This window comes from Monomorium pharaonis, chromosome 1 (assembly GCF_013373865.1).
Source record: "Monomorium pharaonis isolate MP-MQ-018 chromosome 1, ASM1337386v2, whole genome shotgun sequence".
Classification (NCBI taxonomy): Eukaryota; Metazoa; Arthropoda; class Insecta; order Hymenoptera; family Formicidae; genus Monomorium; species Monomorium pharaonis.
Window position 1 is genome coordinate 5,544,813 of NC_050467.1, and position 16,191 is coordinate 5,561,003.

General features: G+C 31.7%; 1 protein-coding gene across 3 annotated transcripts in view; it reads left to right on the plus strand.

Annotated features, from left to right (window-relative positions):
- The first annotated feature begins 1,191 nt into the window (after positions 1–1,191).
- LOC105833892 (nephrin) overlaps positions 1,192–16,191 on the plus strand; it is a 259,982-nt gene continuing 244,982 nt past the window's right edge. The window contains exons 1-2 of one of the 3 annotated variants that reach the window (XM_036292415.1): positions 1,192–2,117; positions 15,655–15,848. In XM_036292415.1, coding sequence (XP_036148308.1) covers positions 15,731–15,848 — 118 coding nt within the window. In that variant the 5' untranslated portion in view covers positions 1,192–2,117; positions 15,655–15,730. The remainder of the gene's footprint in view (positions 2,118–15,654; positions 15,849–16,191) is intronic. The other 2 variants (XM_036292410.1, XM_036292416.1) reach the window with 2 other exon arrangements.

The following is a 16,191-nucleotide window of genomic DNA, read 5'->3' on the forward strand; positions in this document are numbered from 1 at the left end:
AATAAATAGAACAATAATAATAAACGTTATTAAAATTAAAAAAAAAACGAGAAAATTATGAGAAATAAGGCGAATACTTCTCGTAAATGCGATTTATCATTCATGTAAATGAGAGCTTTAATCTAGTAGACGATCTTAATTACTGTCAAGTAATAGCTCTAGTAAGAAACGCGGAAGTTATCGCGCATCGCATTTCTTATCTCTTTCATCCGCCATAATATCAACTCTCAATGAATTCTCTTATTCCAAATTTGAGTCTGATGAGCTCAATTAATTAATTACAATTTATATAGATAGAATTATAAGATACACTTTTGACTTTTGACATCTGACGATGGTTATTATCTGTTTTTACAGTGATATGGAAAATAATTTCAAAATTGTAAAGAAACATTAGCAACATAGGAAAATAGCAACATGCCGTATAGCTTTGCAATGTATTTTAGAAAATAACTTGTGCTAAGATAAATTTTACCTGCGCAGTTTACTTTTAATTTTATTTATTGTAGTTAGAGTTTAATAATTAGTTATGCAACGTAAAGCAGCAAGGCATTAAATGCAATTTATATAATGGAATTATGTAATTATTTAATAAATATAATGTGAGAGAGAGAGAGAGAGAGAGAGAGAGAGAGAGAGAAATAGTAACTAGTAAAGAAATTACTATATGTAACAAATCTCCGTTTTTTTTTCTTGCTAATTTTGAAGAACTTATATTTCAACAATGAACGATTTAAAGATGAGAAGCGTTTTTGTTTTTTGAAAATTAAACTTTTTGGACTTGTTTGGTTTTTCTAGAAAATTCTTTAATTGTATTGTTTTATATGTATAAAGTTTTTTTTAAATGAGATATATCATACACATACTTTTATCGGTGATCCACTGGTGCACCGTCATTTCTTGCTTCTGCTAATCGAGAGAAAGCGCGTTTTTTTTTTCAAACTGCCTCTTGGTCATTCTGTTACCCCCGTAGCGTGCTCATCCCCGTCTTCCAATTGAAGCTCGCGAGCTTGCACGAAGATTATCGAGCTTGCACGAAGCACGGGTATCGGCACACGGGAGGGTGAGTCTGCATGTGTACGCGGGGCGGGATGGGTAGCGCGCTCCAACCGGGCGGCAGAGAGAGGTGGTAAGGGTGGGAATAGGTCGGAGTACGTTTGTCCGTGCGCGAAAGTTCGCCGGCAGCATCCAGTGACATCGCGGAGCTCGACGCGCGCGCACCGCCCGACGCGCGGGAGGATCGAATCCGATTTTACAATCCGTCGCGAATCATCTCGAGCAGGTAACGATTAAAGCTGCGATTTGGAACGCGTTAAAATTCGTTAGTGCAGTTTTCTCTCCATCGCGATCGTCGCTATCGGCGATCCTCCTCCGTTTTTTTTTTTTACTCCCGCCGCCGCTAGGGTACAGTGTTTGCTTTCAAAGTGACGTACGGTGTAAATCAACGACGAAAAAGGAATAGAAGAAATAGAATCGTGCGTGAGCCGCGTGATGCGAATCGATAAATGTGCGACACAATGCGATACACGTTCGAAAACGATGCGACGATGGGAATGGTTTCCGGGATCCAGTGAATAGTGGCGAGAGGGTTGCAAATCGTCGCGACCGCTGATGACAGCTCGTGACACCACGTGTTCACGACGTCATTCGAAGACGACGACAACGACGACGTCGGTGACGGTGACGGTGACGATCGGAGGTGACGTTGGCGCCGGGACGATCTGTCGCGGCAGTGCCGCGATGCGTGTAACGTGTGTGCAAGCTGCATCTGGCAGTACGTTTTGATCGAGTGTTAAGGGATTGACGGCTCAGGTAACGGTTCCTGATTCCGCTTATCTTCCTAGTGATGCTTGTTGTAGCGCGAATCGCACAGTAGTTCGTGATGTCCAATGTGTTTCCGACTTTGACAAATTGGAGATTACCCAGAGATGTGACCCGTATACGAATTTATTATAATTGTGCTTCCTCTATCAGTTTTCTCTTCTTGAGTTTCGTTCGTATATAAGATAAACGTTCTGGTGACCGGACATGTACCTATATCCGGATATTTACACAAAAACTTATTATCAGAGTGGGAGAGTAACACGTTACTCGTAACGCCGTTGCTGACAGATTAGGTGGGGTTACTTTTTTTATTGTTACTTTTTTTTTTGGTAATGATTGTTGCTTTTGTTTGTAACGGTAACTTCGTTACATTTTTATAGTAAGAATTTTATCGTTATTTTCCCCATTACTTCATAAACGTATAATACATGTGGACCATGTTACTATTAATCAAAACCACTATATTTCATGTTATACTGGTCAAATAGATTATTGAATGCTACTTTAAGGAAAAGTCATTAACATTGTATTAAAAAACGCCAAACAGTAACAAATGTTTTCTAAGTAACGACAATGGTAAAAAATTATTTTTTATAAAGAAGGAACTGTAACAGTAATGTGTTACTTTTACAATGTCACGATTTCGATCCTGGCTATTACTAAGTTTAAATACTTTTTGTTTACAATATTAAAAGTTAATTACAAGATACAATCATAAACTTTAATCTTATAACAGGAAAAATATTTAAGATTAATAATAATATTTTTGTGTAAGTGTTCGGACATTAGGTATAATGTAGTATTGTAGTCAATCACATGTTCACCTCATGTTTCTTTTTCTCGTTTCTAGTAAACTTCAAGTTTTGATTAAATTGCAAATTTTGTGTATTGTTAAATTACATGCTGTATGTATTAGATACATTATGTTATTGAATAATATTATTTGCATGTAAATATTTTCATTTTTATTTTACAAAGGATTTAAATTATTTATTATTATTACTGAAAAAAAAAAAACAAAAAAAATTGGTTTACCTCGTGGTTAAATCAAATTTAAATATAATTCTGATTAAATTGACAATTTTTTTACTAAACATTTTTTAATATAAAAATGCATATTTTGTAATATATGCAAATCTTTTACTACTAAAACATTAATAAAAACATAATAAATTATTTTTTTAAATAAATTATTTAATTATTTATATATTATGTATTATTATAAATGTATTTTAATATAATTTCTAAAGAATTTAAATCTGAAGAGATAATATATATTTTTTATAATAATTTAACGGAGTTTAACTTACAAATGTAATATCTATATTTTGACATTTATATTAATACACTTAATATATTTTATCCAAAGGAATACAATTTATTTAACATATTTAATATAAATTACAATTTATGAATTTTGTTGGCATATACTCTCAATAATTTTAGTAACAATACAACTCGATGTAACGCCCAGAGGCTCTTTTGCCGTCGAATATAATTATGATGTATGTACAACAAGAAAATAAATGCGGCTTGGGAAAAAAGCACCGAGCTTTATTTGTAAATACATTGGGATCTCTGTATTCGATGTGCCCGGTTGCAATATTACGAAAGTTAAATAACAGTCGCCGCAGAAAATCAAACACACAGCGTACCGCCAGCATCAATAAGCTTCCGTCGAAATTATATTGACAGAGAATGCGTTGATGGCGAGCCGCAAAAGCATTTTCCGTTCCGAATCTGGTAAAACATTAACAGTCGAAAGGATGGATGTGCCACGCTTTAGTTATACGACTCGTCTTGTCTACAAGTGACTGCTACAGAACGTAATAGTTAGATTTTGATATAAATGTACGCGAATAAAACAATATGCCTTTTGCAGACGTAAAAGGATCAAACAAAATCAATAGCTTTTCGGTTCGTTAGTTTTTTGATTAATCGTTTTTATTGACATATCATATTCCAGTACTATAGACTTTACATTTACTAAAAATTTATCGATTTCCTATGTATGTGTATATGATATATTTACCGATTTTATATTTTTTATTATATTTCCGACTTAATCAAATAGTTTTATACATTTTACCTAGAATATGTAAATCCTATTGTTTCTTTTGTTATTAACATTTCCTGTACACTCGATTGGAAGATAGAAATTATTAGATGAGTTCAGGGTACGAATTATCAAACTTTTTGGAATGGCACAATACAAACAATTATAGAGGGCTCGTTAGTGCTAAGCAAAAATAATACAATAAACAGGTCACTATATCGAGCCAAGACAAAATGTCCCTAATACGTTGTAATTTATTAAATAAACATTATATGATTATAAACGTGATTAATAATAACACTGTGTTGAAAAATGTTCAAAACGTTTCGACTATATTTAGTCCTCTTCAGTCATAATAAATTATAATATGTGTGAACTTAAACATAAATGAAATAATGGACACGAAAATATAATTAAACAGTTAAAACAGGTAACCATAAATACGAAATGCGCTGTTTTATGGTCACCTGTTTTAACTGTTTAATTATATTTTCGTAACCATTATTTCATTTATGTTTAAGTTCACACATATTGGTAATTTATTATGACTGAAGAGGACTAAGTATAGTCGAAACGTTTTGAACATTTCTCAACACAGTGTTATTAGTCACGTTTATAATTATATAATAAATTATAACGTATTAGGGAAATTTTGTCTTGGCTCGATATATTGACCTGTTTATTGTATTATTTTTGGAATGGATTTCATTCGGAATTATTACGTTTTTTCTAGAAAATAGATAGAAATCTACGAAATAATTGAATAATTCTGATCAAAATTCATTCTGAACAGTACCCATCATAATATGTACCCATTTAAAACATGAGAAATATTTAATAGCAGATGACAAATTAAGATGTATAAAGTGTATTCTAGTCAGTTTTTTTTTTAATCGTGAATGTTATTTATTTAAGCAACACACTCGAGAGCTAGGCTCAATTATTTAATTGTGTCATTTATTTGATGACAAATTGATTTTTGTCAGTACAATGATGTATGTAGCTGCCATTATAGCAGCTTTGAAAGCTTTTTAAATTTTTTATTTATTAGCGCATATATAATGATTGAATTGTGCGAATATGAAATTGAATGCATACGTGAACTGGTTTGCGTACGGAAAATGCATTTCAATTAGCAACTGATAAAAAATATTTTCGATTATAGCGACAATCGGTCATTATTCGATGATTTATACATCAATTCATAAGCACACACGATAGAATTATGAATACAAAATGAAATTAGAAATATAAAATGTGTTTTGATTTTTTAAATTTAATTTATTGTTATAAATGTAAGGAACTTACATTTAGCTCTTTTCTATTTTTTATCAATTCAGAAATTATTATCAAATAACATTATCCGATATTTGAATGTAATTTTATCCATGTAAAAAATTGATTTCATTACTTAGCTATTTAGTTATTTTGCGTTAATACTGATGTTCCGTGGTATTAAACGGTTTTCAGCACTGTACAGTTTTCCCGCTTTTCTTCTAACTTTTTTTGTTCGTGACATTTGAATAGACAGCATCCAAACGTTGGAAGAAACAATGCGACTTCTTGTCGGGCAAATAACGCTTTAAAAGACAGCCCTTTTCGCTTGTGAACTTGCAAAGTATTACGAAAGTACAAATAGCTGCCTATTTGAAACTTCCGCGGTACAATTTATAGCTTTATTTAACTGGAGGATAAAAAAATAGGGGAGTATACCTTCATCGACCAGTCGCGCACTTAAGGCAAATTAAGTGGTTTGCGTGCCATAAGCTAGCCCCTTTGGAGACATTTGGGGTCGAAGCAGGAACAACATACTTTTCGTAGCATGGACAGCACGTTTATTCGAGGAGGAAGTTGCGCGAGCGATTGACCTAAAATTCCGGCAGCGTGTTTCGTTGCGAGCGAGCTTTCGACAAATTCGTTGCCTCCAGTTTCGTGAACGGCCCGCCGTCTTTTCGTGTTCTGCGAAAACTTGTTAGAACACGATCCCTATCTCTACTTCGGGACATCGAAGACGTGTTTGTTGTTGCAATGTCTCTTTGGGGAAGTTTCTACTAAGCTGCAAGAGATAGTTCCAAACATGAAACTATGTAGAATACTATGTTGCATTCATTGCATTTTGTATATTTTGTTGTATAAATTTAAATTTGACGAGACATTTATTGATATAAATGCAATATTAAAGTTACGGTAATAGACAATTATAATACAGAATAATACAGGAACACTATTAACAGTTACATAATTGTATGTGTCTTAACACATAACATACTAGAGGAGAAGATGGTATTATGGCCAGTCTTTGTAGGAATTATGGCCACTCGTAAGATCTTCGTTATTAAATGAGGAATTCTAATGATTACTTATAGAATTATTTGTTTAGTAGCTTGCAGTTATGCAATTATGGTGCTAATATGTTAATATATAACAATTAATTTCAAGTTTTTTTATCGAAATAGTTATTCGATAAGTTTGATTGTGGTTCTGTGAGGGCAAACGTGGTGTAGCGGATAGCGTACTGGTCCATTACGCTGGTGGTTTCGTGTAGAATCGGAAAAATGTTACGCTCGTTCTCCTCTTCGATGAAATAGTAGGTCATCAAGACTATTCTATACCTTGAAATCTCTCTTAGCCGTTTGAAATTGGCATTAAATTGTAGGTCCCGTATATTGGCACATACCCTATATATGCATACACAGATAATCGTAGAGAGAGGGCTCGACTTGGACCGTAGTGCTATTGAAATTGATTGATTGCAGCTCTACCTCTAATTTAGTTTACATGTATTATAGATTTTTAATACTGCATACTATACATATATTGGAGAGATTATGTGTACGTATTTGAGTATATTTGCGTATATTTTGCAATGTTTACTCTTTATTTTAATTAAATATATTATTTATAACAAAACACTGTTTCTTAAACAAAACCACTTTTTAAAATATATTTTACATGGGGGAGGAGCACATTGTTACCCCTGTTTCTCTCTTTGATTAATTTTTATAAATAATATTTTAAATATTAAATGTTGTGTAATTTTGAGTCTATAAAATTGATTGAACAACATATTGAAAAATGAAAATGTGTGTGTTGAGTTTTTAATTTAAAATATTGATTATTAACAAAATTATTGTGCAAAATATAAATGGAAGGAAGTCATATCACTGTTTGAACAATAAGTTACTGTAATATAATATAAAAATAGCAGTCATAAATTATAAATTATACTTCTTCGATATTATTTTAATGTAAAAATATAATTTCTAATTTTTATATTTGTAATCAGATTAATTATAATAATCTGATTATTATAATAAGATCAGAATTAATTATAATAATCAGTTTTCCAATATTTTGTACGTATTATTTTTAATTAGTTGTTGAAAACTTTAAGAAAGACTCAAGTAACTAATAAAATAACATTTATTAGTTAATAAATATGATTTGTAAAAAGTAAGGACGAAAGTAAGAAGAATTAATTTTATTCTCTCGAAAATTATTGTTGTTTCTCTCTTAACCGTGTTAATTTTTCATTTCATTGTTCTGTTCATTTGCTGTTATCGAACACTCATTTTTGATGTCTGTCAATGAATTTCTTTGCGGATTTCTCCTTCGATCTTTAGGGTCAGGAAGGTCGCTCTCGCGAACTCGAGTACTAATGGTCGTTTAAGAGCTCCGTGAAAAGCTCAGAAGCGGCTCGGGGTTCTTCGATATCTCGTCTATCGGAATTTCCTAGGGTAGCTATTCTCTCAGTTCACTCCAAATCCCATTATTCTTCGCGCTAATTCAACGTCATGATTATTAGCTGGAAACTTTAGATCCTATTTCAAATCGACGTTTGTGTGACTGGTTTATAAGATTTTATGGATGTTGCATACGAAATGTTGTTTTTTTTAAATGAGATTTTACAAGTAGTTAAATTGGAAAAGCATTATATCAAATGGTATATTGATGTCTACTTTAATACCTTAAGATTAGATAATTTAGATACATTAAATGCTTTAATTTACAATATTTAGATATTTAGATGATTATTAATCATTGAAAAAGTCGAGTTGCCGTTGTGTTTTTCTTACATTAATATCTTAAAACAAAAATATTTAGTGTCATTTTGTAGCTTTTGTAGCAAAAATAGAAAGACAAGAATATCTATTGGCACATTCTAATTCTAATTTTCTACTTAAATTTTTAATGTGACAAAATGTGACGCACAGGCTAATAGTGAATAAGTAAGAAAGTATAAGCACTGTATTTTTTTTCTTCTAATTTTTAAAGATAATTTATTTAACTTGTTTGACATTCTAAGATACAATCGAGAATACCTCTTATCGCGAAAATCGCAATCTTCATAAAATGGTTATTGTCTTTTATCGTAGTACTTTTTTTTTAAGAAATCTTTTGTCGCGTAATAGTTGTGTAATACGACGATTCGGCGCGAAGGTAGAACTCTGTGTTCCAACTTGGAATATGTTAGAAGGATAACACTTTTTTCCGTCGGTCGTATTAGCACGAGCTGTAACCACTTTCCGGCGTTCGTTTCGAGTGGGCACATCGATAAAGACGAAAGCCGAAGGGAGCGAATGGCCGATAAGAACAAAAAGCACTCACGAAGGACGTATATGGAGGACGTGTTCAGCGATGTCGGCAAAAGATCTGCGCGCCTGTTTCGATTATGTCAGAATCTGTTAAAAAAATCGAATCATCCACTATCTCTTCGCTTTATGAGGAAACCTTATAAAATATAAAATTTTGATTGTAATGAAACTGTGTATATAAAACCAGATTTTTTACGAGTAAAGTGACTTTTAGCTCATTACATTATGCCTTCAAAATTATTCGAGATATAAAAATGTTTAATTTAAAAGTTTTCTAATAAATTATCTTTATTTGTCTATGTCAATAATATTACAAAATAATTTATTTTTTAAAGGTAAAAACTTAAAATGATTTTTTTTACATTGTGACGTGGTTAAGTAGAGATAATTTTATTATAAAAACATTGTTATAAAACTTTATGAAACTTATTATGAAACTTTTATATAAAACTTTCTTGTACCTTGAACAATTTCTGAGATATAAAAAAACGAAAAAGGTTAAAAACAATTTTGTTTATAAATGCCATTTTTTGTTTTGTTTAAAATTTAATTTACTTATTGTAATTATTGCAAAAACATAAAAGAGAAAAATATTTTTCTAATACGAGATTTTGTATAAAAGATAATTATATGTGATTGTATGTATAATTAAATTTAATTATATGGAGAGAAAAAGTTTTGAATTTATGAGATACGTATATTTTCTTTTATAAATTTTACATTTTTTTTCTTCTAATTATATGCCACGCTTAATTATGATATTACCGTTTGTTGAAATGCAAATTTCATTATGAAGCAAATGATAATGTAACGAGATAGAAAATCGTATATTTTGGGTCATTGATTATATTAAATTAAAATTATATATATATATATATATATATATATATATATATATATAACGCGTAAAGATATTATTGGCATGTTATTATTAATAAAATTTTTAAGAAATTTTTTTTTAGAAATAGTACTGTTATAGAAAATAATAGCGAAAAGATTTATATTGTCAAGGATCGATATTACATCGATACCAGTCGTTTATTCGTTTATTGTACTTCGAAAAATCGTTGGGAGGAAGCGTAGACACGCCTTTCGAGTAATCGATTCATACATTTACTTTGGGTGGCAACGTTGTCGCGTTTTTCCTCGGGCGAAAGCAAGAAGTTTGTTTTACTCGAGGTGTAAAAATACGAGGTAAAGTACGAAGAATCGAAGCGAGATGAAAGGAATTTCAATTATTACCCCAGGCGCATCGAAACTCGCTTTATCTCAAGAAACAAGACATAAACTTGCGCATTAAAAATATCACATTTCGGTTACAGACCGAGGTTAATCGAGTAAAAAACGCAAATACTAACGAGGTGTTTCGATAACGAACAGAATCATCAATAAAGATTATCGATAAAAATGTTGCCGGAAGCGTCAGAAAACTGCATATTTTATCGGAAACGATGTTTCGTTATTAAAAAAATGCAAAACTGGTACAATATATGTCAAGACAAAAAAAAATGAATATCGATATAGTTTAAAGTTTTAAAGTATTTCTTTTAGATGAATTTAGATAACATCTAGGCAATAACAGCTAGAGATATTAAAGAAGTTAATGATAAGTATTTTGAACTACCATTGATAGAATTCACATTAAAATCTCATCGAGCTATTTAACTAACTGTCGTAACTGAAAATTCAGCCGTAAGGGATGTAGATCTCGTTCTTTGTTATCTACGGCATTCTCTCGTTAGTTGTAACACGACTTTAGTCTATATTATCCTTTTGGTATTCTGCTCGCGAAATCATCATGCTCGCAAGTCTCGTCGGCGGGAGGAAGTGACGTAGTTCGCTCACTGAAACATCGATCTCGCGTTCTGCTCTCGAGGGGTATAGTATGCTCGTCGCTTTACAACTCGCCGGAAATGACCGGAAGCGTTAGATTGCACGATCCATCCGTGGATGAAAAGGCAAAGAAGTGAGAAAGAATGGATAAGGATCGAGGATAGCGTCGATGAGAAGGAATCTTCGATTAAATCAGGCGACCAGCGGCCCTTCGATTAAACCAACCATATAAAATTCAATCTCGCTTTTTTTCATTTTTTCCGCCTCTTCGTCTCTATCCGATCAATTTTCAATAATTCGATTCTCACAGAATCGTTTTTAATTTTTTCGTTATTAGTCGATGCGATCTTACACGGAAAGAATTTTCTCTTAAAAATTACCCTGAAAATCGTGGTACGTAAACCTTGAAGAATTTTACTATACTTTTGACAAAATTTTACTAAATTTTAGTAAATTTTAGTAAATTTTGTTAAAAGTATGGTAAAATTCTTCAAGGTTTACGTTGTCTCACAATTACCACGATTTTCAGGGTAATTTTTAAGAGAAAATTCTCTCCGTGTATCTTTGGTCAATTTTGCGAAGAAAGATTGTGAAGGTTGAAGAGAAAACAGCTTGGAGATTTGTAGGGCATACAATATTGATTTAATATTCATAACGGAGAAATGAGAATTTTTTGGAGAAAAGTTGTCTATACTCTATATCTATACCGACATAGGTCTTCTAAAATGACTCCTTTGTTTTTCGGAAACTAAATATTGCACTTCCTTAATATTAATTAATATTGATAATATTATTTATGACATTAGATCATTTTATACATGTTTGTAGTCTGTTTTATTTGTGTATTTCTCTTTTTTCTATTTTTCTAATAAATAGTTTTAAATGTAAATACGACGTGAATTGGCATTATTTATATTTTAGATAAAAAGTACTCTACATTTTTATTTTTTTATGTTTTGTTTGCCATTACTACAACATATCTAAGTTCGATTTTCACTTTTTTAGAATAATGTTTTACTCTAAGAAATTTAGAGAGTACTAAATTTTTTATTGTAGTTCAGTGGAAAGCTTCTGAAGTATAATACTGTTTGATTTAGTTTAATATGTCAACTAGATTTACTAGATCATCCACAATCTCTGCGGAAGCACAATTTACACGTAATGGACCAAACTGCAGTAGTCTTACATGTTAATATATAGTAGATGTAAATAGCATAAAAGAGTTGCTTGTATTAACAAGTTTACCGAGTTTTTGCCATTTCAAATTTTTTTATTCTTCCTTCCCCATCTCCCAATGTTTGAGGAATTTATGCAATATCCTGCATGTTTTTATATTACAGCCACATAATATTACATTTATATTCGCGCTTTCATAGGAAAGAATTTGAAATGTAATGATTTCTCTTTGTCGCTACAACCCTTGCAGATAAACAGTGTATGTTATTTTGTGCGTGTTGGCACCGATTTTTTGCGACTTTGTTTATTCGCGCTGGACATATCCGCAGGTTTTTCGTCAACAAGTAGTCGCGTTTACATCGGACTTTGATCACCGGCATGGCATTCATTTTTTTAATAAGTGGTAATATATCGTGAAACGTTTCTCCTTGTGTAGCGATAGAATTGATTTAATTTACAGGAGAAATATTGTTATTATGATGTAAGAGAGCTTGAGAATTACGACCATTAACTTTTAAAATCGAAATTATTCATCATGCATGAAATTAATCATGCGAATAGAGAAAGATTAATCGCTTTGATAAAATACGTTTAGGTTTATAATTTTTAACGCCGTAATTATTGTCAAACCAACATTGATTGGATTTGAATTGATCTAATTGCATTGTAATCTAATTGTAAAAGTGAAATGCAAACATTTTGATTGTCAAGTAAAGGAATTGTCAAAATTACTTCAGAAATGAAACTCGTAATCGTTATCATTTTTTTTTTCTGAAAAGAAATTCGTTACTGTTACCGTTGTTCAAGAGAGTTGAATCGTTACTTTTTTCTTGATATTAATAAATATTATAAACGAATTTCTGTGGTAAATATAAATAAAAGGTACCTTATAGAATTTTATTTTTTAGTAAACAAATATTAATAAGGAAAAAACAGATTAAAATAAATTAAATGAGGAAATATAACGTCGTTATCTATTTATTACCTGTTTAATATTAAAAAAAGTAATTGTAATTGTAATGATATTATAAGTAACGTGTTACTTTCCAATCCTGTAAAATACATATTTTAAAATTGTATGTAAAACAGCACAATGAAGTACGATATTGAAGATTTTTGTCATTTATATATCAATTTATATTAAACAGTAAACGTTGCCTTTACATCGAGTTACGTACGACAGTTTTAATATGTACATTGATGTGTTTAATTAAATTCGCCATAAGCACATATTACGAACAAATGCGAATAAACAACTTATTTTTAGTTGAGAGCGAATACTGTTATTTGCTTATCGGATAATTTTCTTACGCGTTTTTATTTTTAAAAATATTTTAAACGAATGTTCTCAATTTTGATTGATTTACATGACTTGATATTTTTTGAATATTTTTCCACGCTTCGTAGATCCCCATGTTACATCTATTTTCACAATTAAATGAATGTGTTGTGAATTTACAGAGTTTTATCATTTTATTTTATAAATTTCAATTTTATGAAAAATAAATCTTTATATCGAGAAACATTTGTTACACGATGACAAATATTTAAAAATATCTGATTTCTAGCTATTGCAGCTTTTTTGCATAACAAACACTGCGCGTTTCTCACGTTGCAAAAATTTTTAAATGTCATTTTACAATACATATTCTTTTTGTTTATTATTAAGCGTTTACATCTGCTAAATGGAATTGAAAATATTTGATTTATTACTCTGCATATCTGTTTATACAACAATGGAACAAAATCTTTTCAAGCACAAAAATAGCAACGTTTGGATTTATGAAGATACAGAATGATTCATGAATTGCTAATGGCTGTCGCATAATGACGTAATCAGAGCGATAAGATGTTGTCTCAATAAACTGATTCACGGCTCGGTGTGCGAGGCTCAGGGCAAATAAGGTTGCATTGTCCCCGTACAAAGGACACCACCCACCTGCCGCGTTTCGTAGATTTCCCACGAGTTTCATGATATGCGCGTAGAGCTTCGGAAGACCTGAACATTTTTCTCTCCATGCACCGTCATTACTTTCATATCCGCGAGCCTCTCCTCGACGATGCGCGAAATCTATCGTGAAGAAAAATGCATTGCGGGAAGCGGACAATTTTCCGTTATAATCGGTTGATATCTCACGATCGATCGCGCGTCTGTCGGTTTGCTCGTCCCGTGGCTTTGCCCGCTTTTCCTCGCGAATCCCGCGGAAATCCCGTCATTGTCCCGCCTTTTCGCAACGACGTATCTTTCTGCTGGGAAGAATAACCTGCGCGAGAGAACGGAACGCGTAAGCTCCTATGGTGGATTGTCGTCGAAACGAGTTTAAAGAGTCGTTCGGTAACGCCCAAAAATACCAGAAAGGTTGGATGCGTTGTGCAAATACGGAGCAACACAGTATAACTATTTTTTTTTTTGTTACAAATAAACAAACCTTTTCGATTTTTTTGAAGTCATCGTGATACTTCAAGCCTGTAAAAACGAATAACGAACAAAAAAAGGATTAAATTCGGGTACAAATATTTTGTTGACGCAAAATTGTTGGCACTGCTATGGCTATATCTACCTTAATTCATCCGTGCTTTTTTATTTTTTACATTTTATTTTTATTTGTTGTTGTTTTTGTTATTTTAAAAGTTTGTTTTTTTTAGCAAACACATACACGGAGAGAATTTTATCTGAAAAGTTATCCTTAAAATCACTGGTAATTGTAGGATAATGTGTAATCTCGAGAAATTTTACTATACTTTGTAGTAAAATTTACTAAAAGTATAGTAAAGCTTACTATACCTTTAGTAAAATTTACTAAAAATATAGTAAATTTTATTAAAAAGTATAGTAAAATTTACTAAAAAGTATAGTAAAATTTCTTGAGGTCACACATTATCCCACAATTACTAGATTTTGAGGGTAAATTTTAAGAGAAAATTCTCTTCGTGTACAGACTGTGCCCAACATCGACATGACAATTGTAAAAATTAATTTATTAATTAAAGTTATAATATCAATAAATGAAAATTGAATAAAAAACAGGCATTAGCCGGAAACATCGGGAGAGTTTTCACATTTACATAACAATTCTGCAAAATTTCGTTGGGAAAACATTATTTGTGAAAATTTCCGGAAAGGGCAAAATAGCTGACAGCATTTTTGATGCCTGTTGTTTCGAATGATCGATTGACCCTGGTTTTATACCGGAACCTACCCTGATAAACCGTCGATCGTTGTTAATCCGATATCGTAGTACGCGCCAAACGCGGCGGCGAAATTAACAATAAACGCGTCACACGTTATCAAACGTGGTTGTTGCTGCTAAATGCCAGCTACACGTGTCGATGCTATCGTGGCGTGAAATTTCACTGAAAACGATTCGAATAAAACGTTATCCGTCCAGAGACGCGGAATTTCAAACTTATATTTGAACTTTTCAACGTCACAAAATCTACTTTTCTTGAGCCGTAAGGGGAAATCTATTTTATAATAATATTTATTTTTAAAAACAAAAAAATTCTACAAAAATATTTGAGGTAAAACTTTGTCGATTTAATATTTTTAATAATCCCGAGAGAAAGGATTTATTGTGACGCTACATACAAAGAAATGTTGGTTATAGAAATGAAATCAGCTAAACGTTATCAGGTTGTAACAGTGAACGTTTCTTTTTTGTATCACTTATATTTTTAAATAACTGATAAAACGAACTTCGGTAGCAATAACATTAGTTATCTTTATTTGAAGGAAAAATTTTAGCTGTAAAAAATTCTTTCTCCGTACTATATTAATAATCATGAATGTTATATGCGATTTGATAGATAATATAGAAGAGAGATTTTAAGCATTTTATAATAATAATAACTTTATTGAATGTATGAGTGATTTGCAAAACAATAGTTAAGATACATATATAATAATAAAATTAATAAAGGTATCAAGTGCACGCGTAATAGGTGGAGCAGCACCTGAAGAACTGATTTGAAGTCGTACCTGAGCATTATGAATAAATAATAATAAACGGAAACAGAAGTAAACTAAACGAAAAGATGCACAATTGAACAGTATTTCAATTCTAAGAAGATAAATTTAAGCCGATTCAAAATATAAAATAATACAATACTGATTAGAGTAATTTTACTCTGTTTCTATTTTACTAACAATAACTCATTATTTGTTGACAGGTTCTTGAGAATCGAATGAGACGCGAACTACGTTAGGATGGTACGAGGGTGAAATCGCTAAGAGACGTTCGTCAGTATGCTGCGGATATTGATAGTGGTGACGTGCATCGAGATATCGACGTTCGCCAGTGCACAGTCGAAAGGAACTACTTCTTTCGATAATGATGCGAACAGCGATGAACCTGAGCATCCGAGTGAGTAATATAAACATTTTCGTGAAATAAAGTAAGATATGTAGGAAATAATATAGGAAGAAAATATATTTCTTGCCTCTTATAAGTAATGAATATAAATTACTAGAAAAAATTGCTTGCCAGTAACGAAGTTACTTGCTGTTTGACCTGTCCACGCGTTAGCGTTATGCAAACCAATTATTTAGGGTATATGTATTTAGTAGTTTGACCGAGTTTTCAGCTACCCCATGTATGTGAGTGACGGTTAACTAGATGTTGACAAATACGAGTCTGACTTAGTTACTGGTTCTAAAACCCGGTTCAGCTACACGTGTAAATAGTGCTCGTTGAAGAAACGCCGTGA